Raw genomic sequence first — 26,559 nt, 5'->3', positions numbered from 1 at the left:
CACTAAAATTGTGCAAAAGTAAAAAAACCTCATGACTCCATTCGCACATCAAATACGTGGTTCAATGTTTAGTCTGATGCATTTTCTTAAAACAAGTTCATCTATACATCACACGGCTAGATTACCTCTACTGTCCCTTTCCTCACACATATACTTTATAGTGTCATTCATAAAAACATGTTTTTCATTGTGATCAACAGACAGACCCAAGATCAGATCTGTCCTCCCTGTAATCCAACAACCGCCTCACTGCATATCCTCCAGTTCTGTCCTCAAAAAGGAAACAAAATAAGTTATACAGTACGTCAGGTCCCATCGCACCATCAGCCGAGCAGCACTCCTGCAAATATGGAACCAGAAACGCTGGACAGCCTACAGTCTGATCTGAAAGATGGAAGTGATGGGAAAAGAGCTGTGGTAGTGTCACAGACTGCCAATGTTGGGGAAACTTTTGAGTTTCTCAGGGAAGTCGTCTTTATAGAGTACGGGATCAGCGCGGTGTTCGACCACCTTCAGGGGCATGGTGCCGAACACAGAGGCGAACTTGTTTATGCACTCAGACCTGGAAAGAAAAAGAAAGAGGTTGAAAGACCTGCTAATGCATAATCAATGTCTCCATGGCTTCAATGCTGGCGCAAAACGTCAAAACTTAAGACTGGGGATAAAACATGAACAGGACAGGAGTGTGTGAAAACCACCAGTTTGTCTTCAGACTGCCTGACATTTCTAGAGCAGTGCAATAGCCTGCGTTTATGACAGGAAATGTACTGAGAGAAAATCGAATCAATCTAAACAGCGTGACCCCCCTCAAAGGGTTCAGCAGTCAAACTAGCCCCTGATTGGCTGCTACCCCTCCATATTCCCTTCCAAGGTCAAATGCTCTCTCGCAGGCCGGTGCGGAGTAGACCAGACTCCTGCTTTAATTTCTCAAAAACAGCCTGGAAGTATGAAACCAATCATCAAGACCGATTATGCTTTAGTGGATGAGGAAACGGTTGTGATTTTCAAGGCAAATCAATTCAAGCCTTTCTGATACAAGCTTTGCTTGGTTCATACTTGAATTGAAAGAAAGAATGAATTAATGATTTGTGGTAAACCTCTGACAAAACGAGAGTCGCCGTTTCATCAAGAAGGAACCACTTTTTAAGGTCCACTGAATTGAAATGTTTTGATCTGAGAGCACAGGACAGTATTTTCAGCAGAGAACTACAATAGGCCGATTGTTGGTGAAACCCAAAATGCATTTCAGATGCAAGCAAAAGCCATGCCAGGGTCAGAACGCTGCCAGACCCCCTCTACCCAACGAAAGGAGTTTAGGTTATACTGTACCTCTCCACCATGTGTGTCTGGTCTAGGGACAAGCCATCAATCGCTGTGCACTCCGGGCACTTGAATTTCTTACGAGGAGTAACCTAGAGAGAGAGAGAGAATTTTTTGATTATTCTTACTCACATTTGTCTTTACCTCCCAGTTCAAATCCGAGAAATCATGACACACTCTGCATATTAAAAATCAACAAAATCTGACACTGCATCGATAAGGTCCTTTAATAATGAGCTGAGGCTGCAATGATGGGCAATAAAGTGTGTTGGGGAACCTGGGTGGGAGCGGACGGCCTGATGACAGGTCATATAAGTCAGATGTAACGAGAGAGCCGTCCTGTGCCCACGGCCCAGCTCTGCTGCACTCATTAGAAGAATGATGTACGACCCATCCTTCTTTACAAAACACACACTTGACTGACACTCTCCACTGTGGGAGCGCAGGGCTGGGGCACTAGGAGGTGATGGTGATGTGGGATGTGGAGGAGAGAGGGGAGAAGGTTCACTGCGTGACTGACTGCAGAATGAAGGTGCCCCAGTGAGCTTAGGAAAACAAGAACGCACAGGAGAGAGGCAGACAGTGACACTCGGATAACAGAGGTTAAGGCCGGGGCTTTAGAGGCTGAACAGCACCTGGACAGAGTCACTACAGAGACTGTAGAGGCTAGGGGAGAAGGGCGAAAGCTGATCAGACACAGAGCGAGACGACACCCTGTCAGGACACCCGCATACTTCTGGGAACGGCACATTCCGGAAATCGTGTTTTTAGTGCCGCTGAACACTTTTTAAAAAGACTGACAACAGGCAAAATGGAAAAGTGGTGGCTAGAATGATCACAGCTGTTATTAAAAATAATTAAAAGACTCTTTCAGGACAAGTGAAGCCAAGAACAACAAAGTTTGGTAGACTTTCCCATGTTACACACGTATCATATTCATTCTTCGTCACGTGTTAAAGAGTAATGGAAAGATCATACTGTCTCCCTGTTGCATTACTGTGATTGATGCGTATTCTGAAACAATTCTGGACCAAAGATGTGTAAATATTACCATGTCGTGTGTTATACTGGGTTTCTGATATTAAAAATCCAAAGATTTCAAATTCAGTATGGACTTATTGCAAAGCACATTTAGTACATTTAGTAATTGCGAAGCCAAGTGCGGCATAGACAAGAATATTTAAAAAAAGAAACTTTTTAATATCAATTAAAGGGAATAGAACACAAAACAAGACTACACATTACAATTCCACATAATAAATTATACAAACGATCCCTACAATATGATTTAAAAACCGAGCAAGACCAATAAGTCTATGTAAAACAGATCTCAAGTGAAGTCTCAAGTGAAGATTCAAGCTTAGTTTAGGGAGAAGATTTTGTGTTGAAGGTAACAATATATAATAATACAGTATATTGCACAATATTTGAAACTATTTTATTGCAAGGTAAATATTGTTTTCTTATACTATGACCCCTTTAACTTTTTATTTTGTATTTCTGACATCCCCTAAAATGTAACCATTCTTTACTTTTACTTTCATTCGTTTACGTTTTTCATACCAAAAACAGATTTATACCAAAATTCTGTTTTTCAGAACGATTTTCCATTACAACAGAGAAGTCTGTGTGCACTCGGTGATTCGCACTCAGAAAAAATAAGAATTATTTCATTTTATTTTACATAATCCACTAGGAAGACAAAACTTCGCCGAAGCGTTTGCGTTTTTATCCTCCTGGTGGATTCTGTAAAATAAAAAATCATCATGACTATGTGTTAAGTAAATAAACAGATTTACGCACCAAAATAAGGTGACGAAAGTACCATGCAGATTTTTGAAAGACACTGTGACGAGGGAGGCGTGACGAGAGCCGTGGGAGGAAGAAGCGAGGCCGGGACGCGATTGATAATGAGTGTCAGCTGGGCGTCCCGGCCTCGCTTCTTCCTCCCACGGCTCTCGTCACGCCTCCCTCGTCACAGACACATTTTTGCAGCTTACACCATGTCTACACCAGACGCGACGAGACACAACAGGACAAAAGAACCCATTATAATTGTACATTTTGTCCACACTGGATGCGGCGCTACGCGTCATGACAAACCCATTAAGAACAAGGCATTTGTCATGACGCGTACACTGCTCTGACCCACGTCTGGTGTAGACAGGGGTGTAAGTTTGCATAAAGAATCTTAAGTGGACAAGAGATGGAGCTTTGTGTATCGACATTACAAAAAGTCTACACAGGGCATCACATTATTTTATTTTAAAATGAAAGAAAAATTCTGTTTTACATTCAAGTCCCCTTTGAAAGAAGCTGTTATGAGAGCAGTCAACCATATAGTATTTGGAGGTTAGATTACCTTTATTGGGGCTTTTCCAGTGATGTTGGCCACAAGAAAATTCATGGCGATATCCTCACAGTTCATATGAGCATCCACCCAGTTCTTGATGTCTCCAGGCATCTTATATGTGTAGAGATAGTTGAAGTACTGTAAGAAAAAAAACATGCTTTGATTTGGACTTTTTGAACCAATGTTTGACAACACAAAAAACATAACCAGCTATGTTTGTGAACAGAATCCCAGTAGAGATGATTAACAGATTTTTTTCTGAAAACAGGGCTGAACATCAGCAATGGTTTTAAATGACAAGTGACATAACCGCTCTTCCACGCTGAGGGACAATGTGAAAACAGGCATGCATATTTGTCTAGTCTTAGCGTAAGAGAGATGACCAACCATGGGACAGATCTTCAGTATATTGTACCTTATGGTAAAACGCAGCTCCAGTCAACACCATTGACACTTCATTGGTCCATTCAGACTCATATTTCCACTTGCCCATCTCATGGTCCCACAAGTGGAGCCTCCCTGGATATCCAACCAGTCTGTCCGGGAACTCACGCCATACCTAAAAAAAAGACACCCAGACAAGCTCATCACAACCTCCAAGATCATACTGGATCAGTCAAAAACCAATAACCGTTCAAAAAAGTAGGGTCATTTTAGATAATAATAGCTTCAAAAGAGAATAATCCTGGGGTAGGAGAGGTTAATCAATTAACTTTATGTCCAACGGTTTGTTAATCCCAAAAATGACAGACAGGCCTACAGTCTATGATGTAGCCTGTAGTTGAATGTCATTCCCGAGTGGCATGAACAGCTAGTATTTTATAGCCTGCCTGCAATTCCAAAAGCTGTCTTCCATTTAATATAATTATCCATAAATTATACTCCATTCTCTCAATAGTGCATAAATGCCTGCATGTGAGTTGAAGGCTGTAAGTCTGTAGCCATGGACAGCACTGCTTGTCCCGTCATCCTTCACATATCAAACACCTAAGAAGAAAAGGCCTTTATTAAAATAGAGACTTCAATGCTAAAAAAATGCTTTGAGATGGCGGGCATAGATTTAGGCAGGCGAGGATGGCTCAAGAATACTGCCATACATGTGGACTCAATTCTTAGTGAAGTGACCCACAGAGGTAATGAAATCACTGTTTGCTCCACCATTATAACTGTGAGGAAAACAACTCAAGAACAGTTACTGCATAATATACTGTATTCTTATAAATCTAAGGACTTCCATTTAAATGTCTTTCTTTTACTTTAAATAAGAGGAATAAAATTAAAACCCTAAGAGTGTTTTAGTCTAATGGTTGCTATTATTACACTATAAAAAAATGTTCGGTTACTGTAACCCATCTTTGGGTCTAATATGGACAAACCCAATGGTTGGGTTAAATTAACCCAGAATATGGTTATATTTGACCCAACAATGGGTTAAAACAACCCAGAATTTTGGGTTGAATCGTTTGTCCATTTTTGACCCAACGGTGGGTTGAAATAACCCAGCATTTTTTACAGTGTACATAGGGCAGACCATTTATGTGCAATGTGCATTGTTCCAAAGCTGCTTTGGAACAATGCACATTGTGAAAAACGCTATATAAATAAAATTGAATTGAATTTAAAATATTAAAGGGATCATTTAAAGCATAATACTAACACTACAGTGTCTCTCCGTTAACATAATTGCTGAATTGCTTACGTAATGTTCACCCAATTCACATTCTAGTTCACGTAAATTGACCTCTAGTGGAGACCGGTCTTGCCAGGCAACGTCGCAAGAACCAACTCGGATGGACGTGCCGCAATGACTTCTGCGACTTCAAGCGGGTTCGGTAGACGCAAGTGGACATTGGTGGTTGATGATGACGTAGCATGAGAACACGACGAGATAAGATCGCTGAAGAATGCATATTGAGAAACAGCCACAGAATTGTTCGGTGCAGCGGTCATAGCTGTGCTTTATCGTAATTACAACACAGCTATTGACCAATCAGAATCAAGAACTGAAATTAACAGTTTTATAAGTCAGAGCAGCAGAATGTTCTTGTCATACTTATATTAGTACATGATTGAGGAATCAGTCTATGAGACACTTCATTTGCATACTACCTCATATCCAAACTGCAGCTCATCTGAGGTCAACATAATGATGTCATCATCAATGGCCAGCACAGCTTCTGTCTCGATCTCATCAAACGGGAAGAAGCGGTTGCTGAGTTTGTTTTCTTTCGTACGGACCACTTTAAGAGGCACTGCAACTTTGGGCCAGAGCAACTCTGTTAAAAGGCAAAGAAAACAAAGTTAATAATGATACACTGTCGGTTTTCTTTTAGACAAGCTGAAAAACTATGAGAGATGGCAGCAACTGTGGAAAAGAGAGCGTGGGTGGATAAATCTAAACACATCGCTGAGTAAAAGCACATATGAATCTGACCACACTTACATTCTTCTCAGGGCAGAAGATACAAGGCTCTTTATGTTTTCAGTTGTGTAAGAGCTTGGGAGGAGTTCAGATCACGCAGAAGACAGATGGCACACACGGTGTCACCTAATAAAACTGACGAGAGTCTACTGGAACTCAAAGAGCGGGGGAGTGCAATTATACCTCAACCCAAATCCCAGTTTAGAGACCAGGCAAATCTCAAGAGATCTGGAATGAGCTCATCTCCGATTGAGTCTCTGTCGCAAATTACACAACATCACACAACAACTACCAAGAAAAAAGGGAAAAAGCACTTCCTAAATGTTGGTAAGCCTCAGCGGCCCCAGACGAGAGTGGAATAAAAGTCCCAGATCTTCTCTTGCTAGGAAACTGACACTGTCGCCACATCCAAGCCTGGCACAGAGGGTTCAACAAAACAGAAAAAACACAGACAAGATGGAATAGTGTTTAACACTGAACTTAACCCAAAGCGTAATCCAGAGAGCCGCACAGTATAGTAATTGAGATGTTCACACATCATTAATCGAAGAACCAAGAATCTTCAGCAAGCAACTTTTGCACCACAACAGCGTTTTAATGCCCATAATCACTTCCTTGCACAGTACAAAAAATTTCGCGACTGCCAATATCAGTCTGGGCTGTACTTCATGTACGATCATTTTAAAAGTGCTTTAGCAAATTATATCCCCTGTGACAAGCGTATAAAAGCTCTCCTCCCCTCCGAGTGTTTTAAACTAATTGACAAACTCCCAAAACACAATCTTACTGTCAGTGTTTTGCCAGCACCTCATTAAAATGACGAACAGTCAAGACTTGCGCAGCTAAAGCCGCTCGAAATAAACAAACATAATCAGCGATGGAAAAGGGTGTGGAGGAAATCCATCCTCATCAAGGCCTGAGCCCCAGGTTGACCCGTGAACAGACCTTATTAATTCTAATGGGTCACAAAGCCGGAGCCGGCCTTCACCGACGCCTCTAATCAAAGGCAACAGTGAGCCATTAGTCCACTTCAAAGTATTTCCCTTCGTAATGACATTACTAAAAATCTATGGAGAGGATATATTTAATTCGCCTTTCCACTTTTTTCCATACTCCGAGGCCTTCGTAAACAGACGCGCACATAATCGCCTTGTTAAGCGAAAGCCACAGTAAATAACGGCTAATATCAGCTTACTTTGACACATCTCTAATGGGCCATAAATTCGACCACAGCTGTAGGACAGGGGAGACCATTAGAGAAACTATACTTTTGGTTTCATAATAATGTTAAGGGTGGACGTTTGGTGAACACAGACCATATATCAAAAATAATTCAAATACACTTTGTCTACTGTGTAGCAATGGGATGTGTAGACAAATACGCACTGCAGAAGAAGACCATAACACACGTAGTTCTAGGAAATGCCTAAGGGCATGTTTTTATCACTGATCCTCAATCCTCCTCAGGTATTTTCATGATAATAAAGTATATTTATAATGATCATGTTTGACGGGTGTTGCTATTTTAAATGCACGTTATAAGCGACTCAAACTAGCACTGCTTTTAGATCGAGCAGCATTTCCTAGTGATCCCAGAGACGTGCTTCACGGATAAGCTACGCATCAATAAAATAATCGATACCTTGCATTATCGCAGCCAGCTCGGTTTCAGCAGGATTTAGTGGTAACCGCGGCACATGTCTGACATCAATAGATCATAGGCAGTAAATGGATGATGAGAAAACCATTAATACAGTACTTATACTCCAATCCAAAGTATTCCAACGTCTTCATGTACAGCCATATGCCAATCGATGTACCAAACGTTTGATTCTTAGTGCATATTTAAAAATAAACCAGCCAGATGTGACCCTAGACCAAAGACTGTCATGCTTTCAATTCGCCAACTGGCAACTCAGTGATTTATCATAAATATTTTTCAATATTAGGAGTTTTTGCATTTCACACAACACAAATGTCACATTTTTATTCCTCAAAAACCAAATTTGTAAGAACAGTGCTGATTTTGTCACAATCACTTCCCAAAAAAATATGTTGCTTTAATCTGACAGCAGATGGCAATTCAACCTAAATGTTGAATTGTTAAAACCTAATTGTTGCATGACCCATATGATTGTGTGTGAACTACAGTGTAAATTACTGTATATACTGTTTTTGATACATTTAACTTCATAAAGTACTGATGTAAGTGCGAGCCTTTGATGAAATAACAGGTCCTTCCGCTGTCCATCCACCTCTTGAAATGTGAGGTATTTGTCATCAGTTCTGTCATCTTTTCAACATAGAAAGTTTTTATGACAAACACACACAGCGCTTACTAGCACCATGAACAGAACGGCCGATAACAAACTTTCAACTTAAAAAATGTATTGTAATATCATGTTAGTTTTAGATATTTTTTTCATAATTATACCCTTCTACTTCTGTTTCTACTATCTATATGTATGTAAAGCTGCTTTGCAACAATGCAAAATGATGAAAAGTGCTACAGAAATAAATTGGAATCAAACTAAATGAACACTTACCCTCGGGAGGGCTCTTGTTCTGGTTGTTCCACACCACCAGTAGCTTAGCCAAACTAGGCACCTTGGAGATCTCTGTGATGACCCTGAAGAGGCTTTCGATTCGATCGTAGGTCAATACCACAGCCGTGAAGCCGGGCGAGCGTGGTGGTATGAGAGGAAGGAAGAGTGGGCTGTTCACACTCGACCATTTCTGTTGGGAAAACACACAACCAATCAATGGTTTGCTTATCTTTATAACAAATGCAAGCGCTTAATGACTTTAACCTTTTTAAATGACGGGATGCTCAGTAAGATCATTTGTTGCCCCAGCAACAATGGCTTTATTTGGAAACATGCATTGCCTAAAAAGATCACCGAGACTGCTAAAAACCAGCAGTGGTGGGCAGGCGATTAAAAGTGCTATGCAATGTGGAGCACACAACCACAAAATATTCGAGCAGTTAACAAACAGCTGGCACAGGATGCCATGACCTTTCGGTGTGCAAAAGTGTTTGCCTAAACCTTCTCTTACTTGGGCAATAAGCAAGTGCTAAGTACTATTCAGACCTGCAGAAGCCAAACTATAAAGTAAAAAATATTACCAGCTAGAGTACTCATAAAGCATCTCTATCATGACAGTCTTATAAAACTATAACATTTTAATCCACAAGGGCTTTGTGAGCATAGGTGTTACATTCCTTCCAGTAGTCTAAATTTCGGAAAAGAGAACGGATTAAGAGAGAATGTTTTCTTTAGCTGACCTGAGCGCAATCTGGCGGCAAGCAGAAGACAACGTGAAGAAAGCGATATACTATGTGGTCAGATATTAAGAGCCATGTTTGCATTGGCTTAATCAAATACTTCCCCGCTTCAGGCTTTTTGTCTTTCCATGGCATCCTTTCATCCTTTTCCTGTTAACTGTTATGTATCTGAATTTGATTAGAATGTTAAACTTCCTGGTGATCTCCTCAAAATAAAAAGCAAACATATGGTATCCACCGTAGCCTGTTCAAAACATCAAGTTCTTTTAAAATTTCTTAGTTTCTTCAACCTTCTTACATTAGAAGGAGAATACGAGCACTTTATTGGTTCTGTTTTACCTCCCAAGCAATTATTATTAATATTAAAGGTGGCATTGAACAGAAATGTTGAGGGTGGGCTTGATTTCATATCGTGCTGAGACATACGACATGCAAAGAGATATTGTTTGAAAAGGGAAGCTTAATGCTTTTGATTTAAGACAAAGTCCGTTTTTTCCACTTGGCGGCCATGTTTGCAAACCCTCAGGGCAGCTATTTAAGTAATAGCAAGACCACATTCCTATCTACTTGAATTGGGAAGACATATATTTCTGAAATTGCCGGCTTAAAGCGGCAATCCACGATAATTTGGGGGTAAAAGTAATCAGAAATCAATTATTGAATAAATACACAGACAGATCAGTGTTCAAAACGATTGTCTTATCTTACCCTGATTCACAACGGTAAGCTTATAATAATAATTTATCATTTGCACTGTCGGGTCGCCCTAAGCAGGAAATTTGAATTTGGGGGAGAACCTCTTTGCGTTACATTACATTACATTACGTCCGTAAACACAAAGGAGAGGAACCGGCTAGTTTATCACGTGTGTGTGGATGGCGCTGCAGCGGCACTGCTGCGGGTGACAAGAGTGTTGTTCACTCTTATAACAGTCGCTTGGAATTTAAATCATCATCTAGATGGCTGTGTTTAAAAGCGATCATCTGGGGAATGTCATGTAAACATTTTAATTTATTAAGTTCTGATGCTGATTACATCTGGGGAATCATCTGTTGTTAATACCAAAGTAACCTCGCGCTCCCGAGAGCTTCGTGCTAAAGCAAAAGCTCATATCAACAGGGATTTTGAGAGTTGGCTCCGACATCTGAAAGAATTGCATCAACAGGTAAGACGTCACTACTGTGATTTATTTTTTAAAAGTCTTTGTTTCATGTAGTCAGAACAAAAGCGGCAGATATGGTATGTGTTCAGACGACATGTTTCAGATATATTACTTGTAGGACGTAAGGTAGGCAGTATTTTCCATGTTATTTCGAGTTTTTGTCTACATCAGGCGCGACGCGATATCAAATGCTACAACTGATTCTATATTAGACTAGTATAGACACGGTCACATGTTACTGTCACGTTGATGTACAGATGTGCTCTGATGCGGTCAGTTATTTAGCACAGAGCTCGGATTCATCCGCGCAGACAGGGTTTTTCCTGCATAGAGAAATTGGAAGCAGCCGCCTCCGTCAAATGTCGTACCGCCTCAGGCTCTTGCCAAAATTATGTTGCGAGTCTCCACAAGAAATGCTGCGTGCATTTAACAGACTGTCATTTGTAACTGCAGTTGCGACATTACGCCACAGTGGAGGCGCTGTTTCGTTATCAGCACACTGAGGCACTAAAAAGAGTTGCAGAACAAGAGCCAGCCTGTGTTTCACGGCTGTTTGTTTTGCATCCAAGTACGTTCAATTTCTTGAAATTTATTAAATTAACATGACGTACATCATTGTAATGTCTTTAGCTGTGCAGTCGGATCATTGAATCAGCGTGTACTGTACACAGCGAGTTCGCCAGTATGAACGCACATTGCGTTTAGAACGACTCGCACACGAATGACTCATTTGAACCGATTGATTTAAACTATTGAACTTTTCAGTCCCTAGCGAACATAAGAGATCCTTGAATCATTTAAAGTGAACCGCAGAGAATGCAAGATGTGAATGAGCTTTGCTCATTTAGAAAGACTGGTTAATTCAGTTGGCTATTGTGGGCTGAAAAGTTAGTTGAAATGATAAAAAAGCTTTATTTGATTAAAAAAACATTTATTTTTGGTTGAATAAAAGTAATGTTTTATATAACTTAATAATTGTCATTTTTATCTAATTTTATTAGAACTTTTAATATCTCAAACTCAAAGTCACTTTGGTTAAGCCACTTAAAGGTACGGTAGGCCTGTGTGTGTGTACAAGATCAGGATGGCACCACCTCCGCCTCATTTTGAGCCAGGAAAAACCCTGGCAGAACAGCAGTGCCAAAAGCACAACCAAGAAAATAACTCTGACATTTTATGTTTCAAACTGAGATGGCAACCAAGAGGTCAAAGTCAAGGACTGCAACTTTAAAACATGCCAAAATATGTCTTTTCCGATGTATGTATGCATTACAGTATATAAAATCCTACTTCAGTCTGTATGTTCTCTGTCTACAGTCTTTGTGAATATCTATAAAATGGGTTTACAATGGGACCACCAACAAAGCCAGTTTAAAACAAAGTTTTAACGTAAAGTGAAATCTATTAATGAGGATGATCCCAACTGTAATTATTCTTAGTATGTCTGATGTTACTTTATATCCAGAGCTGCTGTGTTTGTTGCGAGTGGGATCTTATGCATGCACTCCAGTGAACTCTGGTGCAGCAGGGGTGCAGATGAGCCCAGGCAAGACCGGGGTGAAGCAGGGGTGCTGGGACGCTATCGGCGTCAGTGGCTGTCTCCTGCCAGTGTGGCGCTTGGCTCATCTTCCTGGCTTGCTTTAAAACAGCCTGTAAACTCGCAAAGATGCACGAACTGGGGCCTAGATCAAGTGACACCGTTAAAGTAAATATTGCGAGCGCTTAAAGGGCCTCTGATGCGGTCATGAAGACTGCTGTTTATTGGCCTGTAGGATAAGGACTGAATGCGGGCTGAGTACACAGACGTCCTCTGCCATTTCATGGTCCCTTCCACCTCACCAGTGGGGAAAAAACATAAAAATGAAGCAAAAAATAATAAACAGCTTGATGGAACCCCTGAGGAAACAGAGTACTAGTTTTTTTATAGTATCCTACTTTATTAAACAAAAGTATGTGAAGATTTTAAACTGAAGTTTTAAATTTCCACTCCAGAGAAGTATTTTTCCCAAGGTGTCTGTGTGAGGTCTTTTATTAAATTTGACAACGTGTATTGTTGAATCAGAAACTTGTTATAACGTCAATTTTTCTGAAAGACGGCATATAATAAGCATTCGATTCTGAGTGAAATGTTTTGATGCAAAAACTGTGAATTGTTTGTGTTGCATCTGACCTTGTACAAACAGGCCTTCAACTTTTTACCCATAGAGATTTATAAGGAACAAAATTAACCAAATTATATATTAGAATATATAAATCAATATATTGATATGAAATAATAAATTGATTGGAAAGTTTAGATTCCTCTTGAAGTTGCCCATGTGAACTTCTCCATGTTGTGGGGTCTTCATTTAAAAATGCAATTTCCCTCATAACAGTAGTAATGACACTTCCAACATTTTAAAGAGATTGCCGTTAGATTAAAAAACTCTAAAGGCCCCACAAAACGAGGCCGTAAGGAAGAACCCTATGGCACTGATAGCCTACAGAACCGCTACAACCTCACATACGGCAGTTCCAGGTGCCCGCAAGCAAAGAGTGGTGGTTAACCAGCTCCTAGCAGCGTCCGCCACGGTCTGTCACCATGGACACAGCTGTCCTTCACACAACATCAGTCAAGCATCCCGCTAATAAAAAAACTAACTTTATACGCCAATGGAAAGTTCTTTGAGGTGCCTGACACGGACGCTAAAGCAGAAGGGGAAATAATTAAAAGTACCACTGTGACATATAAGTGGTAAGATGAATAAAGAAGACCAAAGGGGTGTGGTGCGCGCAAGCTCGTTCCGGGATGCTCTGATCAAATTGGGCAGGCTCCAGTTGCGGTTGAGCGTACGTAGAGTCTTTGTGATTTGTTAAAGTAAACAAGCAGGAAAACAACTAATTTTTCATTCCAAGAATCAATGCCAGAATATTTGCTTGTGGTTGGAGTTCACCTGCTGTTTGGAACAAGCGACAAATGGCCGGGAATGTGACTTTCGGCTTGTTTCAGCAAACGTATGCCGAACCAGTCAGTCAAAAATGCTTTGATTTAAATATCAAAATCTCGAAGTACCGAGAGGAATTCAAACAACAAGGCAGTTATTATCATCTCAAATATGAAAGTCTGGGGGTTATTTATAATAGCCGCGAAGAGCTTGTTACTAGGTACCAGTGTTCTTTTGTCAAATGTGAACAGAGGAGGAACAGGCGGCTCGAGTGACGGTGAGGGATTGCAGGCCGTTTCATGTGGGCCGAGGGGGCTTGGCGAGTCTTGCAGCTGGGATCATACTAGTACAGCTTTGGGATTAGTGGAAAATGGAACCCAGATGAAAGCATGGAAGCCTGTTCAATTGCAAAGGCTCAACGCACAGAACATTTACCTCCAGATTCTCATTGAAGCTGATGGGCAGCGATTGCTGACATCACAGAGACCGGGCTAAAACAAGAGCTGAATTCTAAGTGGCAGGAGAGACGGCGGCTTCCTGCAGATCTGGGCTGTTGGGAAAAGGCAGTGGTCAAGTTGCCTTACTTTCGTCCTTCAACACAGCCTGCCTTCTTTCAAGGCAAGAAGACGCATTTAAGATGAGGAACATATCTCCGAGACAGAGGATGAGGCGCACGTGCATTTGCAATCTTGGGGTTAAAGACACCTTAAACTAGCAAATTTTCTACAGCTGAAACAAGACAGTAGCCTCTATTAACCTTTCCTGTTATTCCAGCACTTAAAAGGCTGACATGGCACCCCGATAGCAAGTGATGTTAGGATTTTTTCTCAGATAATAAATGTATGATGAAATGTGCAGCATTCATTTGGTTGGCAGAGGCTGAATTTGAGTTCCCTCAGAACTCCAGCACAAAAAGCCGCCTGTTCTGACAACGTCTCCTAAGGCAGAGCAGGAGAAATGTGCTTTCAATTATGTCCCGATGGATATAGGAAAGCAGAACAAGAAATGCACTCGATTTATGTACTGCTCCAGCTCAGTGTGTTTTTACAGAATATCTCTACTCGTGGTTCTGGTGTCAGCTTGGACTGTGTAAAATCAAAGTGATTTGATAAAGAAAAAGGTAAAAAAGTAAACGCTCTGTTCCTCTGAGCTTTATGACTGCCATAGTAGGAAAAAATGCTGTATACATTTCTTTGTTCTGTTGAACACAAAAGATGTTTTAAAGAATGTAGGAAAGCAAACAGTTCTGGGGCAATTTTGTGATTTTTTTCCTACTATGGTAGTCAATGGGGGCCAAGAACTGTTTGGATACAAGCATTCATCATTCTCTGTGTTCATCAGAACAAAGAAATTTATACAGATTTGGAACAACCTGAGTTACAAACCACAGGGATGGTTAGTAAAGAGTAGTTATAGAATGTCTAAACGCTAAGGACAGCAGACACCAATTACAGAGTAAATCCATATCTGATACTGACAGTGCACTTTTATTTTTTTAAACAGAAGCCCATTTCCCACCAAATTTTCAACTCGTAACACATGTTCAATACGATTTTTTAAAGGAAACAACTTGTCCCAGTGAACTTCTTTCGACTAAAGAACATTTTTTATTGTTCACAAGCAAACACTTAATTACAAACATTCTGTATGTGACTTAAGTTATGGTGTTATTTTAAAACAATTTATCCACCTAAAACATGAGACAATTTTGATTATTTGCCAAAATCACTCTGAAAAACAGTGTGAAAACCACTCGGGCAGTCAGCTCATTACAGAAATGGGAGCCAATATGAAGTAAGGAAATAAGTGAGTGTGCAATCCATTGTAAAATGACCAAAATAGGTTACTCACAACAATAGGAGGATTGTTCCACTCTTCATAGGTGCGAGCTGCGTACGGGTAGATGCGATCATTAATAATCTGGAGAGTAGTCATGCCAATAGCCTTCATGGAGCTGAAATAGGCTTCCCAGAACCAGCGGGCCTAGGGAACAATAAATGACACAGAATTCCAAAATTTGTAGGGAGAACAGCAAAGCACGTCAAACTGATCAACACAAAAGCATATAAATACACACAAAACCATGTGAAAGATGAAAACCAAAGACAAAAGATAAGGCCTTTCACATCCCTTCACTCCCACCATCCTGCTTGTGTCTTTATGACCCCTACACACTTTCAAAGGCCAAGCAGCCCATTAAAGTCCAGTGACATGACTGCAGGGACCATTCCAGACCGTTATGGCCCCTTTAGACTATCAGTCTTTTAACTTTTCCACTCAAGTGGCACTGAGACTGCAGCTAAAGTTTAAGGGCAAAGATCAGGTTCATTGTACACGGAGTACAAGCACAGAGCCGTGCTGCGATGTAAATGCCAATTTTGCTGTATTAACAATGTTATAATGCTGATGTAAAAGAGATAAAAGGAAACACTGCTGAGACACTGGAATTGAGAAATCTCCTTTAGAGAGTAAAATGCCTATAACATTACCATCCATCCATTCTTTATTCAGCTTATCATACGAAGGTCATTTTTGCAAAAAAGTTACCACAAAATTCAGCTAACTGGTCTTGATTCAGTAGGCTTATTCAATCAACAACACTGTCTAACCGGAAATATATATTAAAGGTCCAGTGTAAGAAATTTAGCGACATCTAGTGGTGAAGTTGCAAATGGCAACCAGTACGGAGGCTGAGAGAATTAAAGGCGGGGTGTCCGATTTCTCTTAGCCGTTGTTGATGTTCAAATCACCAAAACAAACACACCCCACCACCATCTGTTGCTTTCGTCAGCGCTCGGCACGGCTAATGTCCGTCCTGTACACTGTGCACCTTACTGCTGTTTGGCTACAAGGTTGTTTTGGTACTCGGCCTGACTCAGTAGTCTAAAGCGTAATTCGGAAATCGGTTACCCCGCCTTTAAGATGCCGTCATGTTTTTGCTTCTTTGCTGAAGGAGATAACATGTTTACGAAACACACCCTGTAGAGCAGTTTGACTGTTTAGGGCTACTGTAGAAACAACATGGTGAATTCCATGTAAGGGGACCCACGGTGTATGTAGACAGAAATAGCTCATTCTAAGGTAATAAAAACGCTTCTTTATGTAAGGTCTCCTCTGAAGATATAGATATGTATATAATATTGCATTTCTGTCAACAGATCCTCCAAAAAATTACACACGGACCTTTCATATATCGCGAATATAACATTTATGAACATATATATAAATAAATAAATATATGTATTATTGGTCACTACAGGAACACACAGTGTTTGCCCTCCTCTGCTAAGCTATTAACCAACCCGACGCTCCAGCAGAGAGGAGTGAGTAGCACATAAGAGTTAATTACCCATAAAACAGTGCTATCTCCTGCTAGGAGGCGCCATGCCGCAGTGACCCAGCTCCACCTCTGCTGGTCCTGTGTGACCCTGCTCCCTTAACAGGGCCAACCAAGTGCATGCTGGGGGCAGCCTCATTACCTGGTCTGACCGCAAACCGCGTCAGATCAGTCCGAACTACAAAGAGTCAAATGAGACCGGGCCACTTTTCCGGGCCAATTACCGAACAGCACAAACCCCTAATGATGTTTCTTTTAACGCTGTCAATAAAAACCTGATTTAAACGTAATCTAATGACATACAGAGGTTTGCGAATCTGACTAGTCCAGTCACTATCTTTTGAAATAAACTCACTCAATGGTACAACCGGTGTGTTTGTTGTCATACGTCCAGCACAGAACTCAGCGCATTAGATAAGCTCCGTCACTCCCCACGGCCTGGCCCTCATGGGTCTGGCTCTTAAACACTGAAGAAATACAACTACACCAAAACAGCTTTTCTTTTTATGGAGAAGGGAAGAGGATCCAAAAAGACTTTCTGATCCCAAGGGGAGCGCAGCCGGCCATAAATCAGCTCGTGATGAAAGTTTTCTTTCCGACCGGGAGGAGGCTACGAGAAAACCGCACCCACCAAGCACTGAACCCGCCCCGCTCGAACGCCTGCAAGAATTTTTATGAGGAGGGAAGAGATGGAGTCTTGTGAGAAGAAAAAGCATTGCATCTCTGACATAGTTATTTATACATACTCTCAAGCATACCCAGAACTTCTTTCTCTATGCACAGTGTTATGTATAACATTTGGTCAATGCTGCTATACTGACAATAAAACAAATATTATATATATTAACAGCAATATATATAATATTATTCTTCAATCTGATTGGACGAGAGGCATTGCAGAAGTGATGATGTAGGAGCAGTACTGGTTTTTTGTATCGCTCAGTGACAGTAACTGCTGAAACCATCATCGATTTCTTCAGCAGACATAAAAAACAGCAGCAGACGCAGTGGTGACACATTCAGTCGCTTACGCACATCCTGCTACTTTTCAACCCGAACCATTGTTGCTAACATACTTTCTAATTAGTAATGGAGGCTAGTACACATCTTTTGAATTACAATCCAGAAATGGTGACATAAAACAGTTTTGGTGAACTTCTTTGTTTTTCCTAAGTTGCCGTATTTAAAATGTTTTCTCTTTTCCGTTGAACTGTCGTAAAAATGCGATATCTATGGCACTCCTTACCGTGACGGTTTGGCCACATTTCAGCGCAGCCAATCAGAGTGTACTCCTGATCGTTGCTTTAACAACATCCTCATAAACTTAGCAAATTCTACATGGCAACTCAGCAGAAGTAACGCGTGATGTCATATGTAAAGCATGTGCACAAACTCATTCAGAACACGAGTTCACAGAGGATTACAGCAGTATGATGCCACTGCACTAGCACTCTAACTCCATTAATGAAGCACGTATGTGAGCTATTTTGGAAGGCTGACCAAAATAATTCTTTAGGAAGTTCTCTTCAGCACGAGATGTAGGGAATGTGAAGCCAAAAGTTGAACCATTTCTTAAGAGATTGAACATTTGTCATTTACTCTACTACATAGTACTACCATACTATGAAAGTGAATAGGCACTGGGGCTGTCAGTCACTAACATTAAGCATAACAACTCCATTTGTGTTCCATAAAAAAATGATGTGTAATGTCATGTAGTATCAGGAAAATGTTAACATTTTTGCAATGATATCATGTATTGTATTGTAATCTTCTCTGTATGTTTTCTTAACAATTTTCCACTTTTCAGTTATTTTCATGCAAATTGCTTTGAAACAAATTAATAAGTAAATGAACTTGAATTGAAAACATAACGGTGAGTAAATGATGACAGAATTGACCATAGCAGATTTCCTAATGAACCAGCTCTTTAACACTTTTGTAGCTTTTAAGCCTAAACTTTTTTAAAAACTGTGTTTTTTCCTCACAGATCCTTACACGTAGCTATCAATCCCTTTGAGGCGGGAGTGGGTGAATACTATAGCATGACAAGAAATTACATTCAACAAAAGGAGATCAAACTCCAAAGAGTGATGACTTGAGAGATGAAATACCACTTCAGAACCAGCTGCTGTTTCAGACTGAACGTTAACAGTAATAAAGTTGTTGGCTGCTCCCTCTGTTGGTCACAACACAAATATTTTCCACTACACCAACTGTATTCCTCACATATTCTTTACTGTCTGGAATACTTCTGCTTCAATTTTTTTTACTGGCATCTGCACTTTTCAATGCTACACCGGAAGTTTACGTTTCTAAAAACATCAAGAATAACGTTGTTTTGAAAAATCCATTTTTATCGAAAAATCATTTTTGTACTATAGTCATTCCTTGGTACAAGCTAACAAGGAAGGAGTGGATCAAGATGTGTTCAAGTGTGCATTAATATCATACTGACTTCATGAAAGGTCAAAATCCTAACACCAACCCAACAGTCGTAAATACATTTATGCATTACATTTTACATTTGGCAGACGCTCTTATCTAAAGCAACTTGCATTGCATTGTATTATACGTTTGTTTCTGACTATGTGCAATCCCCTGGGATCGTACCCATGACCTTGGCATTGCTAGTGCCATGCTCTAACCACTGAGCCACAGGAAAGCTACTAAATATGCAACATCATTACAAAATCAGCTGATGCTTAAGAAGCTGATGCTAATTGTATTGGTTCTCAATTGGTATTATTACAGTATAATGAATGATAAGTACTTTACACAACCAAACAACTACAACTATTAAAGAGTGGAATTGAAAAGATATCTACACATATGTAAAGCGGTTTAGCCCTTTTAACATAAGTATAGAGCAGTTCAATCTGAAGTAAAAAAGGAAAAGTGTGTGGTTAACAATTTGTTTGGATAGAAAATCACTAATACTTAAAATTAGCTTTCATCATGATTTAGTATGGCAGGCGAAATTTCATCTTGGGAGAATCAAAAGCACACACTTGTAGGAATATTATTTTTGGCATGGCCCGCCGGTTATTTTCATCCTCGAGCTAGCACTCCATTGAAAGGACGGAAGAATGTTAGAGAGTAGACGAAAGGTTGACACTCGTGTAACCTCAGCTTCACCCGGTATTAAACCTGAGAGGGTTGCTTGCGTTTAGTCTAAGAAAGGCTAATCTGCTATTGAACTCATTGCTATTGAAACCATCAGTTTTGACAGCATTTGGTTCTGTTGACACTGGGCTGAGAGTTGTTGGAATGATTCTTATAAATAGCTCAGAGTGTTTTTGTAAATCCGCTCAAACCTTCAGAGAAAAAGATGGACTAAATTTACAGAAAGTGTCTTCACTTTAATTCGCAGCCCTTGAGCTGGATCCTGGGCGATCTAATGACCTGTCAACCACTGTGATGGCCATACGCTGCTTAGGGGCAAATTCTCTCTCAGACTTCAATGACGTGGTCACATTCTTACCTGTCTCTGCATCTCCTCGACCTGTCTGTGAGGGATGCTCTTTAAAATTGTGTACATCTCTGGCAACTTCTCCTCCGGAATGACAACCGATGCCCTGCAAGCACAAAGGTACAAACAATGCTGCATTACAGTATGCAACTTCCAAACCATCGCCAGATTTCCTGTTTTTGACACCCATGTTTACCTTTTCCAGTCCAGCACTTCAGAGAAAGGAAGAATGTAAGAATCAGCCATGATAACAGGGACGCATCCAGCCTGCAGCACATCACTTAAAGTGGCCTGGCCGAGCCGGGCCCCGCGCAGAACCACACAGAACGATGACTCCTTAAGTTAGAACCGACAGGGGATGCATTTGTTATCATTAATAATGAGACAAAAAGACAATAGTGTGATATAGGCTTGTGTTGTGCATGAGGTGCTTGTAATGAAAGGTGCAAGGATCAGAGACTAGAAGGGCTTAGTGCGTGAGGGGGGGCTCTCCCAAGGATTTGGCCTCTGCTCCTCACCAATGTGAAACGTCTCCCAGATGTGCTCCAGCACCCAGCCCAGCTGATAAGCGTACTTCCTGTCTAGACAGGGCTGGATGGGAGATGAGCGTGGTGGATGGTGTTTGTTTCTATTGTTTTCAACAATGGAGAAATGTTGTGGTGGCAAAGATCGCTTCTGGGCAGGATGAGCTTTATTTACACACTTATTATGTATCAGTTATGACAGCTCATGTGTATAGACTGCACAACGGAAAATCACCAAGAAAACAACAATTGTTTTATTTATAAACAAATTAGGTCGGGTAGGGAAAAAATCATTTCAGTCATTTTAAATACGCTCTTTTTGCTGAAATGTAATGTGAATTGACATCATTTGACACACACAGATGTAAGGCGGCACCAACCTGTAGGATTTGTGGGTAGTCGTAGACCTGGCCCTTATAGCAGCGCTTTCTAATCGAAGCCAATCCCTGAGAAAGATTAGTGCATTTGTCCAGGAGGAGCACGGCCTCCCCATTCTCCTCCTTCAGCCTCTCCAGTTCCACACGGTATTCCCGATGGATGGCCGTCTGGGATGACAGAATGAAATAGCGCCTAGGCCTGGAGTAAATGCACATTACAATAAATTTCTTCATAACATCAAAATTTCTCGTTTCATTATTAAAGTGACAGTTCACCCAAAAATGTCAATTCTCTCAGTAAATAATGACTATGAACCCCTTTAAACTAAATAGGTAAGTTAAGCAGGATCTCACCCGGGTTGTCTCTCAGGAAGGTCCACTTCAGCAGACAGGGGACTGTAGACAGGGATGCTGACATCATAACCCTGCCTGTACGTCCACGTGGAGAATCCTCCCCCAGCCAGCAGAGCTCTGTGAGACAAAGGCAACAACGTCAACCATGTCGCAGAGAAACTCTGCAACGGTTTATACAACACAAGTCCCTAAACTGGTTTTACATGACAAATGTGCGAACATGCCACTCCAAAGTATTTAACACACGTCCTTGTTCTACGGGAGTCAATAAAACATTAAACGGCACCTGGTCTGAGAAAAGACTCAATTTACATGAGGAATGAAGTGAGAAGAGGGAGACTTGCAAATACGGCGATGCAACATACACTGTCTTTTTATCTCACCCCACACTTACGCGCACATGGGCAGCTGCTTCTGATGAGGCTGCACGCCAAATGGAGCGCAGCTGGATGAGCCCAGGAAATTCCCTACAGCTCCAGATAAGTGTTCATCATTTCTGGGCTTTCTAGTACATAAAACTCACCTTTTCCACCCAAAGCAATAGAGTGGCCAAGTTATAGGCTAGGAAACATGGTCTATACTGCAGTAAATACCACGAGATTACGTTTGTCTGCCTGCTCAAGGCGGCTGGGCGTTCTTCTCTTTCATGACCGCTCTCGGCTGAATCTTTGATCTTTGGGCCTGGGGAATACACTAGGTTGATGATATATCAAATACACTTAAAAATGTAAAAATCAAGAGAAAACAATTTGGTATACATATGTTAAAAGAACATCTTGGTGAATAATAAGTCATTGATCTGTGTGATTGGACACTGATGGGACTAAATCAATGTCTGTTAGAATTACGTGATAGATTTATGTTTTCCAAATGAAATTTCCAAGCACTGCAGTATTTCTCAATTACAGAATATTTAAACGACAAAAATATGTTATTATATGTATATTATATTATTATGATGTATTATAACATGTTGTTACGGTCAATTCACTTCTACTAATGTAGATAGGCAAAACATGTTTAAAAATTAATTTTAAAAATAAATATTATTAAACTCAAAGATCTACAAATGATTATGGGTCCAATCTGAGATAAAGAGTATCGCTGCCCTCTACTGGCACCAAAAACATGCAATTTATCCCATACTTTCTCAAGCAGCTCAAAATATGAAAGTTGACTTTGCTCTTCCGGGGTTTAAGATCACAGTTTCTGTTCCACTACCCTGTTTCTAAAATATCTGTTTCAGGAATAGGGTGGCGTGAGTATGCAGTGGCTACATTTTCTTCGTATTTACTTGACCTACAATGATATCCGAATTTCATGAATAACTTCGTAAATAAGCTATTTTACAAAACAAATACTAGATAATTAAGTAATTAATAAGTACCATAAAAATAATGGTATCTTGTTTCAATAAGGGGATAGCTGAAACAATACAACACCATCAAGGTTTAAGCTTGAAGCAGTGTTAATCAAATAAAAATGCTAACCGCTACAATCTTGAACAATATGCTTTACGGCAAAGGTTAAGAAAGTGATTTCTTTTATTGAAACTCAGAATATTTTTGGTTATTAGGCTGGATAAAAAATTACAAACCATTAGTAAAACTTGGCATTTCGCAAGCCCCCCGTTGGGTGGACACAATTGCTGCTCTTACTAGAAGTGGTTACTCCCCAAAAAAACACTTCATTAGCAACACATTCAATCTTCCCTAAGGCCAAAAAAACTTGCGGTTAATGGAAGAGAATCTGAGAGCATTTTATGCTTTGGTTATCGTCAGTGGCATTGGTAAATCCCAACCATGTATTATATGTATTCATTCGGCAGTGGTTTGGAGCTACTTGGCAGACTTTACAATCACAGTAAAAACAAAGACAGTAAAAATGAACTAGAGAATTGAAAAAAGAAAATGTGAAGGTATATGAACTGCAATTTAATCAAATTTGACAATAAATTGAAGGTCTTAATATTGTTACTAGAGCCAAATGTGAAAGATCTTATGAAAGGTGCTTTTAGTATGACTATGTTAGCTTTAAGGATACCTACAAACTAGAGTGCTCCAAAAACACAGACACAATTCACATTTAGAAGACATAAGCATGCCTAATTTACAGTCTCTCACTTACGCCAATACCGATCAATGATGTTATTACATAATTCTGCACTTCAGCATATCATAACAATCTATTTAAAGTAACACAAATGTAATTAAAAAAATAAATTAAAAGTGAAATTTAATTCATTTAAAAGCAATTGACTATTTTAAAAGGGGACACACTAAGTATGTCCCACCCTAACTTCCTGTTTCAGTGAAATCTGTGTCAACCCATCAAACAAACATGCACATCTCAATGCACATCAGTTGGTTTTTAAGCATCAATATTGGGTAAGTTTGAAACAGGTCAAATAGTAAGTAAATTAATATAACTTTAAAAAAAGGTCTAAAACAAAAAAAATCAAGATGTAGCCCAACAAATGTATGAGCTCTCACTATGACATTTTATTTACTGCAGATTACAGTAAAAGTCATACGTTCAAAGTCTAGATCTCACCTGTCTCTGGGGACATCCAGAGCTGTGTTGTAGTCAGGTGGTCCTCCAGGTAGCATGTTGAAGAGCAGGTGGTTCATACCTTTGTCCCATCTTAAAATGGAACAATAACCATGATGACCATAGTTAATAATAACAGATATTTAAGACTTTGTAATGCAGATGATGTTTAAACAACTTGCTTAAAAATAGTGGAGCACAAAAGGAGAAAAGAATAAATATCTACCTCGGCAGCATGGCCAGAGCCTGAGCCGTCTCACGAATCCGCAGAGAGTTCTGATTCAGCACATCAATAGATGGTATGAAGAGACAGGCTCTGGACACATCATCAGTGTAGAAGTCACTGTCTGAGATGGCGCTCAGCAAGTCATTGTATTCTCGAGACAGCCCGGTGCTGCTGATGGGGACTCCAACATCATCCACAAATCTCTGAAGAGGATAGATGTAAACCTGCAAACAGAAACACTATTAATGCACAAGCACTGCGATGACAACAACAATAACACACACAAATCACAGGTCTATCTGCCACTGCATTACCTTGATTTTGTTCTTCGGATTATACCCACAGCGATACACATCGAAGCAAGTGTGCATTCGGCAGCTCAGGTCACCCCTCTCGGGAATAGGGCTGCTCACAGGTATCCTGACCAAGGGAGCATCATGCACACTGCGACGGTCCAGACTCCATTCTGCTGAGGACTCAATGGAGTGAGGCCAAAACTGGAACATTCCAGTTGCGATCAACCCCAGTAAGACCACAGAGAAGAGGGTGATGTAATAGATCCGGTGCTTAGTCTTCATTCGAGGTATGAGTGCAGGGCCCCTGGAGCTATACTTTCCTGAAGCACACATGATGAGCCCGTCCAGAGCCAAAGCCACTGCAAAAACAAACGCCACACTAATATGTTTAGGATCACTTTCATTATTCATATTTTAATTTCACATTTTAGATTCATAGGAAACTCGACAAAACTATGAGATAACACATTTGTAACTGTATGAATTGATTAATTGAATTAAGTTTCCAAATAAATCTTATTACATTTTAGTATCTTCAAAGCAGCTCCTCCTGCAGCCGCCCCAAAAAATGCACTCTTGGCATTTATCAACATCTTCTATTGAAAGAAATTAAATACTGACAGTAGGGCTATCACAATTATTAAATAATCGTCTCATCACAAATATTTGACATAATTGGAATTACTGTAAATCCTTGTAAATAAGGGTGATCTGCAGTATCTGGAGCATTCTACATCCACCATCCTTCACTGGTTTATGGATGGATATTTCTCCATCATTTTCAGCTTTTTCTTTTTCTGTTAATCATTTTTAATAATGTGATTCCAGACTTTCTGCTTCTAGACAGCAAGATAACATCATCCTCATATCTCATATATTTTCGTTTGAGTGCTCAAGACAGTCTTTTCTGTTATGGTCATTCAATATTTTATGTTATTAGGTTTTTTTACAGAATTTTCACATTTCTTAAGGATACATTTTCTTGATTTAATAAATTAATTGTAATAAATCATTATAAGTGTCAGAGCTTTAATCGCCAAACAGTCAATTAATCGCCATAATTGCAATTATTTAAGAGACAGCTAGACTGACAAAATGAACGGTATTATGAGCGGTAGTCCATTTTAACATAATGATGGCCAATGGCATAAATGTTTTCAAGAAAATGTATTACAAATGACACAGCTATTCATTCATTTATCATTTTTAGGACTAATGACTTCAATTTAAGCCTTTTACGCAGATGACTTTTTTGGTGCAGATATATGTTATAGATACATAACATTACATGGCGTTCCCTAAGATTATTAAAACAAATTATGAACAAAATTTCTGCTTGATACTCTGATTTGTGTCCACACTGTAGCAGTCACTCATGCCAATTGTCTTTTATTCAGTTGTAGTTAATCTTTACTCGTAAACATATTGAATAACGTTTCTGAAAGAGTGTGTCCATATTGTAATATTTGTTGTATGTATATCATATGTTGTGACATTTTTAATTTCTCTTAAAAACTGTAAAATGAGTTTAGATTCGATGAACATATTAGACAACATTAAGGCAAATAATTTATTTTTTTATTTAAATCAATGGTGTCTCTGGGATACTAAACATAAGGACAATAAAGTCAACTTCAACAGAAGATAACACTCCCAAAACACATCCAATGTTTACGAGTAAAAATAAAACACTAGCTAACGTTAGGAGGTTCTGTAGCCGCTATAAAAACCATTCACTAACCTTCACTGTCTCCAGGTTTCACCACGCCTAATTCATAATAACATTAGTTGAACCAGTGTGGTTAAAATATTAAATGCGACCAATATAACTTGTGTTTATTTTCCCATAACACATTCCCTGTGCTATGAGGGAAAGAACAGCTGACAGGAAAGAAGCGAACGTTCTTCTCGTGAGGTGCTGTAATGTCTACATTCAGTATTAGCGTGTAGCGCCCT

At 39.9% G+C, this 26,559-nt stretch overlaps 1 protein-coding gene across 1 annotated transcript; it reads right to left on the bottom strand.

Moving 5' to 3' along the window:
- Nucleotides 1–39: 39 nt before the first annotated feature.
- ext2 (exostosin glycosyltransferase 2) lies at nucleotides 40–26,504 on the bottom strand. Its single transcript, XM_057336939.1, has 15 exons — nucleotides 26,345–26,504; nucleotides 24,622–24,962; nucleotides 24,308–24,531; nucleotides 24,085–24,174; nucleotides 21,532–21,648; nucleotides 21,181–21,376; nucleotides 20,473–20,612; nucleotides 20,289–20,382; nucleotides 15,319–15,450; nucleotides 8,642–8,831; nucleotides 5,783–5,949; nucleotides 4,089–4,232; nucleotides 3,683–3,811; nucleotides 1,330–1,412; nucleotides 40–562 (listed from the first exon to the last, which is right to left on the bottom strand). Exons 2-15 carry the CDS (start codon nucleotides 24,934–24,936, stop codon nucleotides 424–426), a joined length of 2,160 nt encoding a protein of 719 aa, XP_057192922.1. The 5' UTR covers nucleotides 24,937–24,962; nucleotides 26,345–26,504; the 3' UTR covers nucleotides 40–423.
- Between the last annotated feature and the right edge of the window lie 55 nt (nucleotides 26,505–26,559).

This window comes from Triplophysa rosa, linkage group LG1 (genome assembly GCF_024868665.1).
Source record: "Triplophysa rosa linkage group LG1, Trosa_1v2, whole genome shotgun sequence".
Lineage (NCBI taxonomy): Eukaryota > Metazoa > Chordata > Actinopteri > Cypriniformes > Nemacheilidae > Triplophysa > Triplophysa rosa.
The sequence above is the reverse complement of the archived record's forward strand: the minus strand, read 5'-3'. Positions and strand labels throughout refer to the sequence as shown.